The sequence below is a fragment of the Candoia aspera genome, chromosome 2 (genome assembly GCF_035149785.1).
Source record: "Candoia aspera isolate rCanAsp1 chromosome 2, rCanAsp1.hap2, whole genome shotgun sequence".
Lineage (NCBI taxonomy): Eukaryota > Metazoa > Chordata > Lepidosauria > Squamata > Boidae > Candoia > Candoia aspera.
Window position 1 is genome coordinate 239207655 of NC_086154.1, and position 13694 is coordinate 239221348.

The 13694-nt window shown below is 38.9% G+C and overlaps 2 protein-coding genes across 6 annotated transcripts in view; one reads left to right on the forward strand and one right to left on the reverse strand.

Moving 5' to 3' along the window:
- The window catches only part of NDUFAF2 (NADH:ubiquinone oxidoreductase complex assembly factor 2), a 64606-nt gene extending 61047 nt beyond the window's left edge, over nucleotides 1–3559 (reverse strand). The window contains exon 1 of one of the 2 annotated variants that reach the window (XM_063295636.1): nucleotides 3339–3559. In XM_063295636.1, the coding sequence (XP_063151706.1) occupies nucleotides 3339–3465 (127 nt within the window). In that variant the 5' untranslated portion in view covers nucleotides 3466–3559. The remainder of the gene's footprint in view (nucleotides 1–3338) is intronic. The other variant, XM_063295634.1, reaches the window with a different exon arrangement.
- Nucleotides 3560–3901: 342 nt separating this feature from the next.
- Nucleotides 3902–13694, forward strand: part of ERCC8 (ERCC excision repair 8, CSA ubiquitin ligase complex subunit) — a 30433-nt gene continuing 20640 nt past the window's right edge. Inside the window, exons 1-4 of one of the 4 annotated variants that reach the window (XM_063295620.1) lie at nucleotides 3902–4038; nucleotides 7993–8088; nucleotides 9362–9463; nucleotides 10547–10670. In XM_063295620.1, the coding sequence (XP_063151690.1) occupies nucleotides 3962–4038; nucleotides 7993–8088; nucleotides 9362–9463; nucleotides 10547–10670 (399 nt within the window). In that variant the 5' untranslated portion in view covers nucleotides 3902–3961. Of the gene's footprint in view, nucleotides 4039–7992; nucleotides 8089–9361; nucleotides 9464–9858; nucleotides 9878–10546; nucleotides 10671–13694 lie in introns of those variants that run through there. The other 3 variants (XM_063295619.1, XM_063295621.1, XM_063295623.1) reach the window with 3 other exon arrangements.

The window sequence follows — 13694 nt, forward strand, 5'->3', positions numbered from 1 at the left end:
TGCCGGTAATATGGAGATACAATTCATAGATTAAGCAATTTGGGAATACTTAAGCAATATTATAAAAATCATGGCAAGCACAATGAACATATATAATTAGGGAATGGAGGGAGGGAGAGATAAAAAGTAATTAATCAGTGATCAAAGAATGAATTGACTAATATCACAACTTTGTAAAATTATGTACCTTAGCTGGCTATCACATTTACAACGTGTTTACTTCCACAGAACCCTGGTTCAGAAACCTGCTTTAGGCAGTCCACAGACCAGAATATTAATATTAAAGCAGTTTCATCCCTCTTGCATTCCAGAATGGCTTGAAAAAATGATGTTTACCCATAGTTAGGAAATGGAAATAAAAACTTTAAACTTCTCCCCAATATACAAAACACAAAAGAGGAGAAAGGACTATGCATACCTGAAATTCAGGTGTTCTTTGTGATATAAATCAAACTACATACCATTTCTGGCCCCAAAGTTTCAAGAACTGTGTCTATATTGGTACCTATTTTAATGATGGGAAGACAGGAACTGAATTCTCTGAAAGTTAAGGGTTTAATACATATAATATCATAAACTGCCCTGTAAATTTTGATTGATTGCTGTTACATTGCTTTTATAGCCCAAGTTCAGACCATAAGCATAGGAAAAAGTTAATAGTTAAAACTATAGCCAATCCATTATTCTTGAATCAAACTGTGAACATGAAACAGGTGTAAATATAGACATAATAGTTTATCAAGTTTGAATACGATTGAGCACAAATTTTCTAGTAAGTCAATAGCAGACATATACTGTTAGAATGGGAAATTATTTGCAGTGTAAAACATGATTGATTTTTAAAATCTAATACATATCTTCTAATGAGTGTTCTGTACATATAAAGTTCATTACATAAACATTTACAAAATGTTACATAATTTCTTATTATAACCAGTACTAACATTTTTTTATTCATACTGGCAAACTGGGTTTTTTTTTACTAAAACTATTTTATAATTACACACAAAATGTATAAGAAACTTGTTTCACTATTACTAAACTATGAATGGCTTAAAAATCAATATAGGCTGGTATAGCAAGACCATACAGCATCATTAATCGTACAGCAAATTCATGGTGAAACTCTGACAGTATGTTATGCAATAAAAATAACTAAATACGTTATACAGATAGATCTATCCTTTTTAGTCAAAAATTTGATTGGTAGTAAAAATGAGTAATCAATCATGGTTGCTTAAATGTCTGATTTCACCCTTGAGTTTATCTGGTTTCAAGAGTGGCAACTTAGAAGTCACCTCAGAGCAATGACTTTGTTTGGATGTTTCTTTCAGGATAAGAACTGATGGAATTGTACTATTTAATCACTGTCAAACTAATTTTTAATAAGTTTAACTTGCTGAAAATTTTGGAATATGCAACAGTAATGACAACTTGAAAATAAGATTAAAGTTTATATGAGGAGTAATTCAAAATATCAGGTCAGTCCACATATGACATCAGAAAACAACATATACAGATTTCAGTCAGATGGCTCCAACCGCCACCAATCACTTATCTGAATGTAGAAAACTGACTAGACTTGTAAACCTATACCAGTAGCTGTTATTCATGTATCATTGTATCAATGGAAACATGGTAGGACATTTCTATTTTGCATAAGCTCTATTTTCCTCATACCAGTGACTGAGTTTAGAGGAAGTGACTGAGCAGCGCAAGCCCAAGGGAAACTGATGCGGGGGTCACATACACTGTACAATTCCAGTCAGTTTTCTCCATCCCAGTATAATAAATGATTGTAGACAAATAAAGTATATTCAACAGAAAAACCATGTTTCTGACTTTCTTGAATTTTTAACTACAGGTAGTCCTCATTTAGTGACCATGATTAGGACCAACAACTCAGTCATTAAGCAAAGCGGTTACTAAGTGAAACATGATTTTACAACATTACTTCAGTTTTCCTTTGCTTTACAGACCTGTGAAGATCATAAATGTGAAGATTGGTCAAAAAGTTACTTTTTAATCACTGTGGTAAGTACAAATGATTGATAAATGAGGCAGTCGCTAAACAAGGACTACCTGTAAATGGTTTCAGATTTATCTTAACCAAAAAAGATATATTCATTTAGAGTAAGTTTAATGCAAGAAAAGAGTTTCTTTCCTGTATGCTATTTTCCCAACATAATTATCCTTCTTTCCTGCAACTTCTTAATCCAATTTAAGGGAAAATACAAGCTCAATTTTCCCCCTTGGGAATGTTAATAGCAGCTTAGAGGAAGTGGCAATTTACATCAGGAAATCCACCCAACTCTGATCAATTTACACATTTCCTCACACCTTAGAGAACCAGCAAGATTTCCAATGGCACATGCGTTTACTTTCTGTCCTCCATAATTCGCTCTTGAACTGTTCTCAAAATCCATTTCAGTCAAGTTGACATGGAATGGATGACATTAAACATGGCTTATTGAATAGACCCATTTATATGGGCTCACACAACACATTCAACTATAACCTAATTAGTCTGAATTCCCATAACACACTAGACTAAAATATTGTTCACAAATTTGTCAGCCCAGTCCTCTCTATAAACTGTAAGTGCAAATGTATTAAAATTGAAATATCTATAAATCCTTTTCATTGTTCCCTTCTACTACTAGCCAAAACAAGCATTGCAAAGAAAGAGGAAGAGGCACTTGCTTCATTCAGCCTATGGTGCAGCTGACAGAAACGAGCAAATCATATGGGTTCAAAGTGCACGATCCCATCCTTGAGTCTTCTTTAATAACTAATCCCAACGCCTCTGTGTCCAGAGCAGTGTTCCTCAACCTTGGCAACTTTAAGATGTGTGGACTTCAATATGCTGGCTGGGGAATTCTGGGAGTTGCAGTCCACACATCTTAAAAGTTGCCAAGGTTGAGGAACACTGGTCCAGAGGGTGGACCACAGAACTAGTAGGGGAGTTGGACTCTGTAGCTGCTTTCAACTCTCAGGCCGAAAAATCAGTGTTGGGAGAAAACTGTCGAAGGTACTGTCCAAGTACGCACACGTTTTAGGAGCTGACTTTATTTATACCACTTTTAATCTGGCTGCTGCTCAGGTTCTTGGTTGTTTAACTGATTTTAGCTTAGCATGTATCGGGTATAGCTATTGTGGTTCACAAAACATAGTTTACTGCTTAGCCAGCTGTGGGATGCCAGCCAATGATGGTTTAGTTTGCAAACCAGATTAAGGAAACCCCAGTTGGGACGAAACCAGCGGCAAAGTGGAGCGCTAATTCGACCGGCCGTGGGCGACCGTCTCGTCTCGTCTCGTCTCGTCTCGTCTCGCCTCACCTGCCCAGGTTTCGTGCTGAGGGATCCGGTAATACTTGTTTCCGAAGTGGTCGATGCCCACATACTCGCTCCCTGGCCCGATAAAGCGCTGCTTTAGGGAGCGCAGAAGCCGCCAGACGCCGCTCATCCCAGCCGAAGGGCGCTGCGACGCCGCAAAGTACACTCGCACGCCCGGGTAGGACCAGAGCACACATCACCCTCCTTCCGTCGGAAGTCACGCCTACTTCTTGCTCAGGCTCAGAACCTCCGTCCTATAATAAAATGGAAGACAACACACCGAGCGCATTTGTAAAAAACTATTTTATATTAAAACCACCCTTCATTTACGGCTGAATGGCTTCGATAGGTTGATAACACTCCTGTGCAAAACTTAGCATTTTCAAAGGGTGGAAATATTTAGGCAAGGAGTGCAAACGAGATCCTGCTTTCTAATCGTTTCTAACACCGCTTCTCTATGTTCTTCCGCTTTCGACGCCGACGTATTCTAAGCCACTCCGTTTCTGACAGATGACGTTTCAATACCAAGCCTTCTTATTGGCTAAGAGAGCCACGCTTTGAGCCAATGGGCGTGAGGTGATTTCGCGGCATGGCGGCGTCGCAGTCGCAGGTTATTGGTTTCCGCTATGCTGGGTTTTCTTTCCGCTCGTCAGGCGGGTGTAGATGACCCGCTGAGGCTCCGACGGGCTGAGGCTACGAGGAGGTAAGGCCGCGTTCCGCCCGGACTGCGTTAGCCTCCTCAGGCCACACGTTGTCACGGAGGGACCTGCACGGGCTCCGGTTCAGAGTAAAAGCGTCGGGCCTGTTCGTGGGGTGACTCTCTGGGTAGATGCCCATGGCTGCGGATTTGGGACTCCCTCCCACTGTTCTTCAGGATCTGCCTTTAATGTTTCAAGACTCGTCCTCTCTTGTTAACCTGCCCTTGTTTATATATATAAACAAATTCCCTTCTCACCCCTGGGGGTGGTATGTGTCTTCCTCAACCTCGGGTCCTCTACCAGAGGCCTGGGAGTTTGAGGGTTCTGCACAGTATTTTAGCTGTTCCTAGCACTGCACTCTTCTGGACAGAGAGCTCTGATGTTGCTCCTGGGATCTGTCAGAGCCACTCTCCCAGCTTGGGGGTCACAGCCCCAAGTGCCCCTACTACCACAGGGACCACTTTGGCCTTCACTTTCCACATCCTCTCTAATTCCTCCTTCAGGCCCTGGGACTTCTCCAGCTTCTCATACTCCTTTTTCCTGATGTTGCTGTCACTTGGCACCACTATATCACCATCACTGTCTTCTGGTCTTCGTCTATTACCACAATGTCAGGTTGATTGGCCAGTACCTGCCTGTCTGTCTGGATCTGGAAGTCCCACAGGATCTTAGCCCTGTCATTCTCCACAATCTTCTGTGGAATCTCCCATCTGGACTTGGGGGGGTCTAGCCCATACATTGTACAGATGTTCCTATACACAATGCCAGCTACTTGGTTGTGCCGTTCAGTGTATGCTGTTCCTGCCTACATCTTACACCCTGCCTCTATGTGTTGGACTGTCTTTGAGGCCTCTCTGTACAGTCTGGACCTTGGATCCTGTCTAGTGTGGTAGACCCCTGCTTCTATGGATCTGGTGCTTAGTGCCTGTTCTAGTGCTGTCTTTTAGTCCAGCCCTTTCCAGCCACTAGTAGGATTTCCCAAGGTCAGCCACCTCAGCTATCTGTCGATGGTACATCCCATGCAGGGTCTTGTCTTGCCATGGCACTTCTTCTGCTTGATCTTCCTTCAGTGTCTGCTGCTGCCTCAGGCATTCTCTCAGCAGCTCATCTTTAGGTTCCATCTTACTGATGTACTGCTGGATGCTCTGGGTCTTATCCAGGTCAGTGGCTTTGGCTTTGATACTCACTAGACCCCGCCCTCCCTCTTTCTGCCTGGTGTACAGTCTCTGGGTGTTGGACTTGGGGTGGAAGCCTCCGTACATTATGAGGAGCTTCCGGGTCTTCACGTCGGCAGCCTCCATGTCCTCCTTTGGCCAGCTCACTTTACCAGCAGGGTGTCTGATGACTGGCAAGGTATATATCTATATCTACATCTACATCTACATCTCTTTCTTTATTTCTTACGCCAGTGTTTCCTGGCAACTGCCTGGGCTAGTCCCTGCAGTTTTCTTGGCAAGGTTTTTCAGAAGTGGTTTGCCCTTGCCTTCTTCCTAGGGCTGAGAGAGGAACTGACCTAAGGTCATCCAGCTGGCTTTGTGCCTAAGGCAGGACTAGAATTTAGAGTCTCTTGGTCTCTAACCTGATGCCTTAACCACAACACCAAGTTGGCTTTCCTTGCTAATAAGTCTTGATAACAACAAAAAATAACAACAGTCTTTATTTATTTGTTTATTTATTTTCTATCCTGCCTTTATTATTCTTATAAATAATTCAAGGTGGCGAACATACCTAATACTCTTTCCTCCTCCTATTTTACCCACAACAACAACCCTGTGAGGTCTGAAAGGCGCCATGTGAGAGAGGGTTGTGGAAAGGGAAATGGCATTGACTGACTCTCCCTGCAAGTATACAAATTAGCAATGAGAAAGGATAAAACAATACTAATGTATTTAGTTTATCAAACAAAAGATTACATGGTGAATAAAAACTAAGCTGCTATTTGATGGTACAGCTTATAGAAATAGAAGCACAATATGCTTGTAATTCATTCAGAAGGAAGTCTTTCTTAGTGGGTCACTGACTGACCACAGCTACCAAGTGGATCTGGGACTGCAGTTTACCTTGAAAGAAATTGCCATTGTAGTTATTGAGAATTAATTTCTAAATAAGGTATGTTATAAACTCAAAAACAGCTAATATCTTCTATACTAAAACTCTCGTGTCTGTTTGACTGTAACCTTCAATTGGGCGAAATGCTGCATCATTGGCAACAATTTTTGAATCAATGGGCTAACTTAAAGAATGCATCCAAATCTGGGACCCATGGCTCCCATGGGATTGAAATTTGGCAGAGTTGTAACCACTTCAGTACTGCTGTAGTCAGCAACAGTCACATGATTGTCATTTCCAACGCTCCCTGCCAGCTTCCTACAAGGAAAGTCAATGGGGAAGCCGGCAGGAAGTCGGAAGTCACTCCCGCTCCCACTTTTTTTTTTTTTCCTGCCTGTGCTCATTCTGTTTCTCTGTTTAGGTAACGAAATATCTCTGAAACAATGACCCAGCAGGTCACAGGTTGTCTGGTACCATAGTAGAATAGGTGATAAGGAATGTCAGATCAGCGGTCCTTAGAAGCTCTAGGATTGACCTCTTTCATATAAGTGTAGATTTATTACTCATCCTATTTATATTTATTGATTTATATTTATTTATACCTATTCTAAGGAAATTGTCAAAAATAGAACCTTGCTCAATATCTTTACTATCTGTATTGATAGAAGAAATAGCACATTATACAAGTTAATATGTGTTTGAATTTTTGATGAGTTAAACATTTAAATACTGGTTATTTTAATAGTTGTGATCCAAGCATAATATGGAAATAACAAGAACAAAAAAAGAATAAATGATACATTTATAATTGTATCAACTTTTTTGGAGGAGGAATGAATTTAATAATATGAAAAGTTCCATGTGGAATGGATATATCAACATACACTTTAATATGCAATCCTGACATTTATGGAATAATAGACTCGGGAATGGATTTCTAATGTCTATGCAATTCAGAATTTGCCCTGTAAAATGAGACTATACCATTCGTAAGAGAAGAGCATCCAACATTTATCTTAATTAATTCCAGCAAAGTTTGGTTCACCATATCCCAAGGCACTCAGTTGCACTGATACATTTTATGTTTATATTTTCTCTTACTGTTTAGCCCATTACTTTCTATTCATTAGTTCTAATTTTGCTTCTGGAACAAGAGTTCATTGTATTTAATTGATAGAATTGAATAATCGATGTTAAATGTAGTACCTGGCACAGTGTAATAAGGTAAAATGTAGATGAATTCTTTGTATACTAAAATTATAAGGATAGAATCCTTTTATAGGAAAAGGGGCATGTGATTTTTAAAATTCTCAATGATCATCATGCGTCATTCTAAGCATCTTAAATCTACTTTTTCACCAAATTTGTACCATAAGAAATATTTTAAATTAAAAAAAAAACAAATTCTACTTTTGCCAAATCGGTAGAAAGGGTTTTTAAATCAGTTTTTATTCATAATTCATAAAGCTTACACAGGATAGAGACAGTGAAGTAATTTATTTCTAAAAATTGAAATGTTACTTGATAGCAGAAATATAATACATAACATATTTATTGTTGCTTTATTCACTTGGATTGAGGTGTTATTTGCCTATCTGTGCTTATTTATTTATTTATTAAATTTGTATCACTGCCCATCTCCTCCCAAAGGGGGGAGATGGGCAGTGATACAAATTTAATAAATAAATAAATCTGTGCTTATGTTGGATTGCATAATATAGATATAAATGTCTTAGGCTACTGACATGCAGTATGTCAGTTTTCCAAGTTCTGAAATTGGTCACAAAAGATACTGTAAATGTAAATGTCTTATATTTGTAATGGATTAAAGAGTCTGACGATATTTCAATAACTAGAAATTGTGTCATAATTTTTTATTTTGTTCATAATAGATTAACTTTTTTTTAAAGGGTATTGAGCTTGGAATTAAACAAGAACAAAGATGTTGAACGGATTCACGGAAGTGGCATTAATACTCTGGATATTGAACCTGTTGAAAATCGATAGTATGTATATTTTATTATGCTTTGTTATGAAGTGTATTTTACTGAACTGAAATTTGAAAATATTTGCATTTTAAAATTCAATCAAATTGGGGCAAAAAAAAAATGTTACTTTTTTTTCCATAGAAACATTTTCTGAAATTTCATGAATCCATGAAATTTCAGAAAATTTACTTGCAGCATAATGAAAAAATGCCAGCCAAATTGGGCAATTTTGAAATAATTAACAATTTTCAAATGACTAGCCTAGAAAGTATACATGTATATATAATAAATAGTTAAACTGCTAATATAAAATTTGTATGTTAAATTGTTAATGCTTTTGGGTTTTTTCTTAACATTTGCCGAGCAATCTGATACGATTCCAATGAGCTTTACTGACTTTTTCAGAATTGCTTTTGGTTAATCCCATAATCAAGCCAACTGGCTTCTTCCTGCTTCTCCATGCCCACCTCAAACAGCCCTGGGTACCTTTTTAAGCATTTTCGTATTAGCCTACAGATGTTGGCAGCTTATTTAATAATTGATCTAGGACTTCTGTGTACCACCACCTAGAGGGACCAATATAAAACATATTGTGGGTTATTTTAGTTTTGTTGTCTGGCTAGTGAAAACGGAATCCAGGCAGATAACAAAATAAGCATTAACCAAGCCAGTTCCAAACCAGAGAGCTGCAACGGCCAACTAACTGGAAATAGTTGCTTCTCCATATTTGGACAACATACCAAGCCTTAGGTAAACCTGAAGCAGGATAAAGGTCTGCATAGCATTGGGGTGGAGTGATTGTGGGCAAGGATGTGGTGCACCCCACACTTTTTTTTCCCAGGTTCACTGTCTTAGCATGTTATATGAACATGATTAGTGTGAAGAATTGTGTTGTTGTGCCTTAAAATATTTGCAAATATGCCAATAAAAATAATTTCTAAGAAAATGGTTTTGTTTTAGTACAACTTTTAAACTACATCAAGAACATTTTATTATAAAAATGTTACTCTGATATTTCAGTCTAAAAATTTTTGATTTGAGGGGGAAAGATTGACATAGCACATAAAATGGCATGGCATGCTAAAAGAAGTCAAATATATAAATCAATATAAAGTTGATTTAACACACTGAAAATGTTCTAGAATGTGTTCTCATGTTCTTTTTAAATTAAAAAAAAAATGAAACTAATTTAAGTTTTAACTATTTTGAAAATAAAAGATAAAATGACATATTTGGTGGGGAGAGCAAAGCCTACAATATCTGAATTGGTTTATAATTTGTTTTCTTACAGTATGTTATCAGGTAGTTCAGATGGTACTATTGTATTGTATGACCTCGAGAATTTTAGCAGAAAGCCATGCTATACCTGTAAAGCAATTTGTTCCGTGGGAAGGTATGTATACTTACAAAAAAAACCTTTTTATGAATATGTTACCTTCATTACATGTTTATAGTTCACTGCTAACTCATATTTTGTCAACAAAATAAATGAAATTTTATTTAAGAAACTATTGTTAGCATAGCTTGTGCTATAGCATAATTGGTCTATAGTTCTAATAGTATGATCTTGTTCCATGGCCAGCAAGATTGATCTTCAGCTGCCCTTTAGGAACAGGAAGAGGTTAGTTGCCATAGGGGATTGTCTGGTAGACCATTTGTTTTTTTAGCTCAAAGGTGTCTACATAGACTGCCAGTAGCAATTCAAGTTTGTTTTTTCCCTAGTCCCACCTAAAGATGTCAGCTACTGAACTTCAGACTGTTGACATACAAGGTGCATGTTATGTCAGTGAACTACATCTTTCCTCAGGTAATGGGATATCCATCAATAGTATTGATAAATTGCAGTCTAGAATTCATGTCTATGGCAAATTTTGTCTCTTTGGATGATTTTGAATGCTATCTCTCATCATCCTGATCATTAATCGTGTTAGCTAAGGATGTCATTGGTATCAAATGACATTAGCCGCAAAAGGTTTGCAGGTGTGCCACATCAGCCAGAACCTCACCTCTGTGACATCACCAGGGGCAGACTGCCTCCATTTCTCCTGTGACATTGTAGGACTTCTGGTTTTGCGATCCGGAAGTCCTGCCTATGAGATATGTGCCATGAGATGAAACAGATTGAAAACTGCTGGTTAAGAGATGCCCTTCTTGCAGATTTTCTGTGGAAGGCTTTTGTATTTTTTAAAATTGTGTGATTAAAAGCTTATCCAGTAGGTGGCAGAGCCAGCTTAAACTCTGCTCTGCTACATTAAACCAAGGTAGAACCATAGTTAGTATACTATCTGTACTACAGTACTTTAGACTCCTTTCCTGTTTGAAATTAATAATGAAGGGTTCAGCATTTCCGATGACCTTACCTCTTCCCGCAGGGTTTGCTGCTTAGGTCCTGAAAGAGTTAAGATATTCAGATTTGTTGTGTATTACTATAGCAAAACCTCTCTATCAATTTTACTTTTTTATGACTGCATTATAGGAACCATCCTGGTGTTCATAAATTCAGCGTGGAGACTGTTCAGTGGTATCCTCATGATACTGGAATGTTTACCTCAAGTTCATTTGATAAAACGCTGAAAATATGGGATACAAATACATTACAGGTAAGTTTTCTTTAATAATTTGATCTCTGTATGTAAGAGTAATAGAAACAGTAGCGTTCTAACATATCCTTACTTATATAAGGGAATTGACTGATTTTTGTAGAGTGACTTAAATGAGCAAACTATACAATCAAGCCTAACGTGTAGTTGGCCTCAAAAGTTGATGTAGGATCACAGACTAGCAAGGAGTCTGTACGTGATACGGAAAGCTAAGTTGATCAGGGTGGAAAAATAGCTTTTAAATCAATAAGTTATCTCACTTGTAAATATCATACACAGACTCATACATTATGATAAGCCATGGATTATTTAAACATTGTTTATTAAAGCACAGTTCACCCAACACATTAAATTGTGGTTTACAAACCATAATGGCTGAGATAACAAGCATGCTAAGCCAAAACCAACAAACCACATTTTGGTTTGTTGTGCTGAATGAACATGTTTGTGCAACATGCCACATTTGGTGCAACTGCAAGTAATTTACTCTGTGTTCTAGTGGCATATGATTCCATAAACCAAGGACAGCCCAGGTTGCTGAGGAGCAGATATCTGGGCTGATCTCCCAGCCAACTTTGTATTAGCTAGCTAAAATAATTCCTGCTTTTTAAAAATAGATACTTTTAAAAATAATATTCTCAATAGCCTGTTTGGGGTCAAAGCAGCATTCTTTGTTATCCCTATTTACACTCAAATGCACCATTAAAGGATGTGAAAATAAATAGAGATAAGAGGTGGTGTGACAGAGCAGCCCCATGTTGCAGCTATTGTAGCTTCCTGCTTCTGTCTGAGGGCGAGAAGTATGAGTTAATATCATAAATCCTCTGTTCCAGATCCAGCTGACATAGGGAACAAGAGTTATGATGAATTAATTTACAACAAATGTGGATAAAACTGGTTGAAACAATCTATTTTAACCATATTTTGACCAAAGATGTATAAATAACCTGGCTTAGTATGTCATGTAAACATGATCATAGTCTATAGTTCGACATAATCTTGCCAAGGAGGTATTGGTAGTTGGAACTTAAAAGCCAGGTTAAGAGCAACAACAAATGTTAGAGGCAGAGGGATATATTTTTAGAATTTAGTCTCACAAGATTCATATAATTGTTCATGCAATATTAACAGTATAACTGTCAGGGTTGAGGCGAAGAAACAATGCTGAGCCAGGAATGAAGCTCTAGTTCTTTCTTGTTTCTATCATGCACAGAATCTTGCTAAACTGAGCAAAGCCAAAAGGTGCTCGGGAGAAATACCCCAGGGAATCTAAGGCGGGCCCTGTCTCAGCTTCTTGGCCGGCTGCCCAAGGTCCTCCAAACTATAACATCGTTTCTCCCCCTGGAATGCACCCCCTCCTTGCTCTTCTGTGACCTCCATTGCACCACCTCCCTCCTCAGAGACACATTCCATCACAATAGGGATATGCAAAATAGAGTGGCTTGTTCTTGGAATATTCTGTTTTTCCCCTGGAGCTGGTTAATCCATGCATTCTTGGAATGGTTCACGCTATTTCAGAGGCAAACTATAGCTAGAAGACCACAAATCCCTTCCTCTTCTAGAAGCTATACTCAGGCCAATAAATTTGTGCATGTATATGTATCTCTCTCTCTGTGTATATGTTATATATATGTGCGTGAGAGAGAGAGAGAGAAAGTGAAAGGTCCCCTGTGCAAGCACCGAGTCATGTCTGACCCTTTGGGGGGACGCAGCTTTTGTGACATTTTCTTGGCAGGCTATAGCGGGGTGGTTTGCCATTGCCTTCCCCAGTCATCACCTTCCCCAGCAAGCTGGGTACTCATTTTACTGACCTCGGAAGGATGGAAGGCTGAGTCGACCTGAGCCGGCTACCCGAGAATCCAGCTTCCGCTGGGATCGAACTCAGGTCATGGGGAGAGTTTCAGTTGCAATACTGCCACCTACCACTCTGTGCCACACGAGGCTATATAGTATATCTGCAAGAAGCCACATTCCCAAGGAAGGGCACTAGAAGGCTGAAAATATAAATTAATTACATTACTTGAATTAATAACTCCTAACTTATTGAGTTTCACATGCCAGTAAGGTAATGCTCAAGATCCTGCAAGGTAGACTTCAGCAATTCATGGAGCGAGAATTGCCAGATGTACAAGCTGGGTTTAGAAAAGGCAGAGGAACTAGAGACCAAATTGCCAATATCCGCTGGATAATGGAAAAAGCCAGGGAGTTTCAGAAAAACATCTATTTCTGTTTTATTGACTATTCTAAAGCCTTTGACTGTGTGGACCATAACAAATTGTGGCAAGTTCTTAGTGGTATGGGGATACCAAGTCATCTTGTCTGCCTCCTGAAGAATCTGTATAACGACCAAGTAGCAACAGTAAGAACAGACCACGGAACAACGGACTGGTTTAAGATTGGGAAAGGAGTACGGCAGGGCTGTATACTCTCACCCTACCTATTCAACTTGTATGCAGAACACATCATGCGACAAGCTGGCCTTGAGGAATCCAAGGCTGGAGTTAAAATCTCTGGAAGAAACATTAACAATCTCAGATATGCAGATGATACCACTTTGATGGCTGAAAGTGAAGAGGAACTGAGGAGCCTTATGATGAAGGTGAAAGAAGAAAGTGCAAAAGCTGGCTTGCAGCTAAACCTCAAAAAAACCAAGATTATGGCAACCAGCTTGATTGATAACTGGCAAATAGAGGGAGAAAATGTAGAAGCAGTGAAAGACTTTGTATTCCTAGGTGCAAAGATTACTGCAGATGCTGACTGCAGTCAGGAAATCAGAAGACGCTTAATCCTTGGAAGAAGAGCAATGACAAATCTCGATAAAATAGTGAAGAGCAGAGACATCACACTGACAACAAAGGCCCGCATAGTTAAAGCAATGGTGTTCCCTGTAGTAACATATGGCTGCGAGAGCTGGACCATAAGGAAGGCTGAGCGAAGGAAGATCGATGCTTTTGAACTGTGGTGTTGGAGGAAAATTCTGAGAGTGCCTTGGACTGCAAGAAGATCAAACCAGTCCATCCTCCA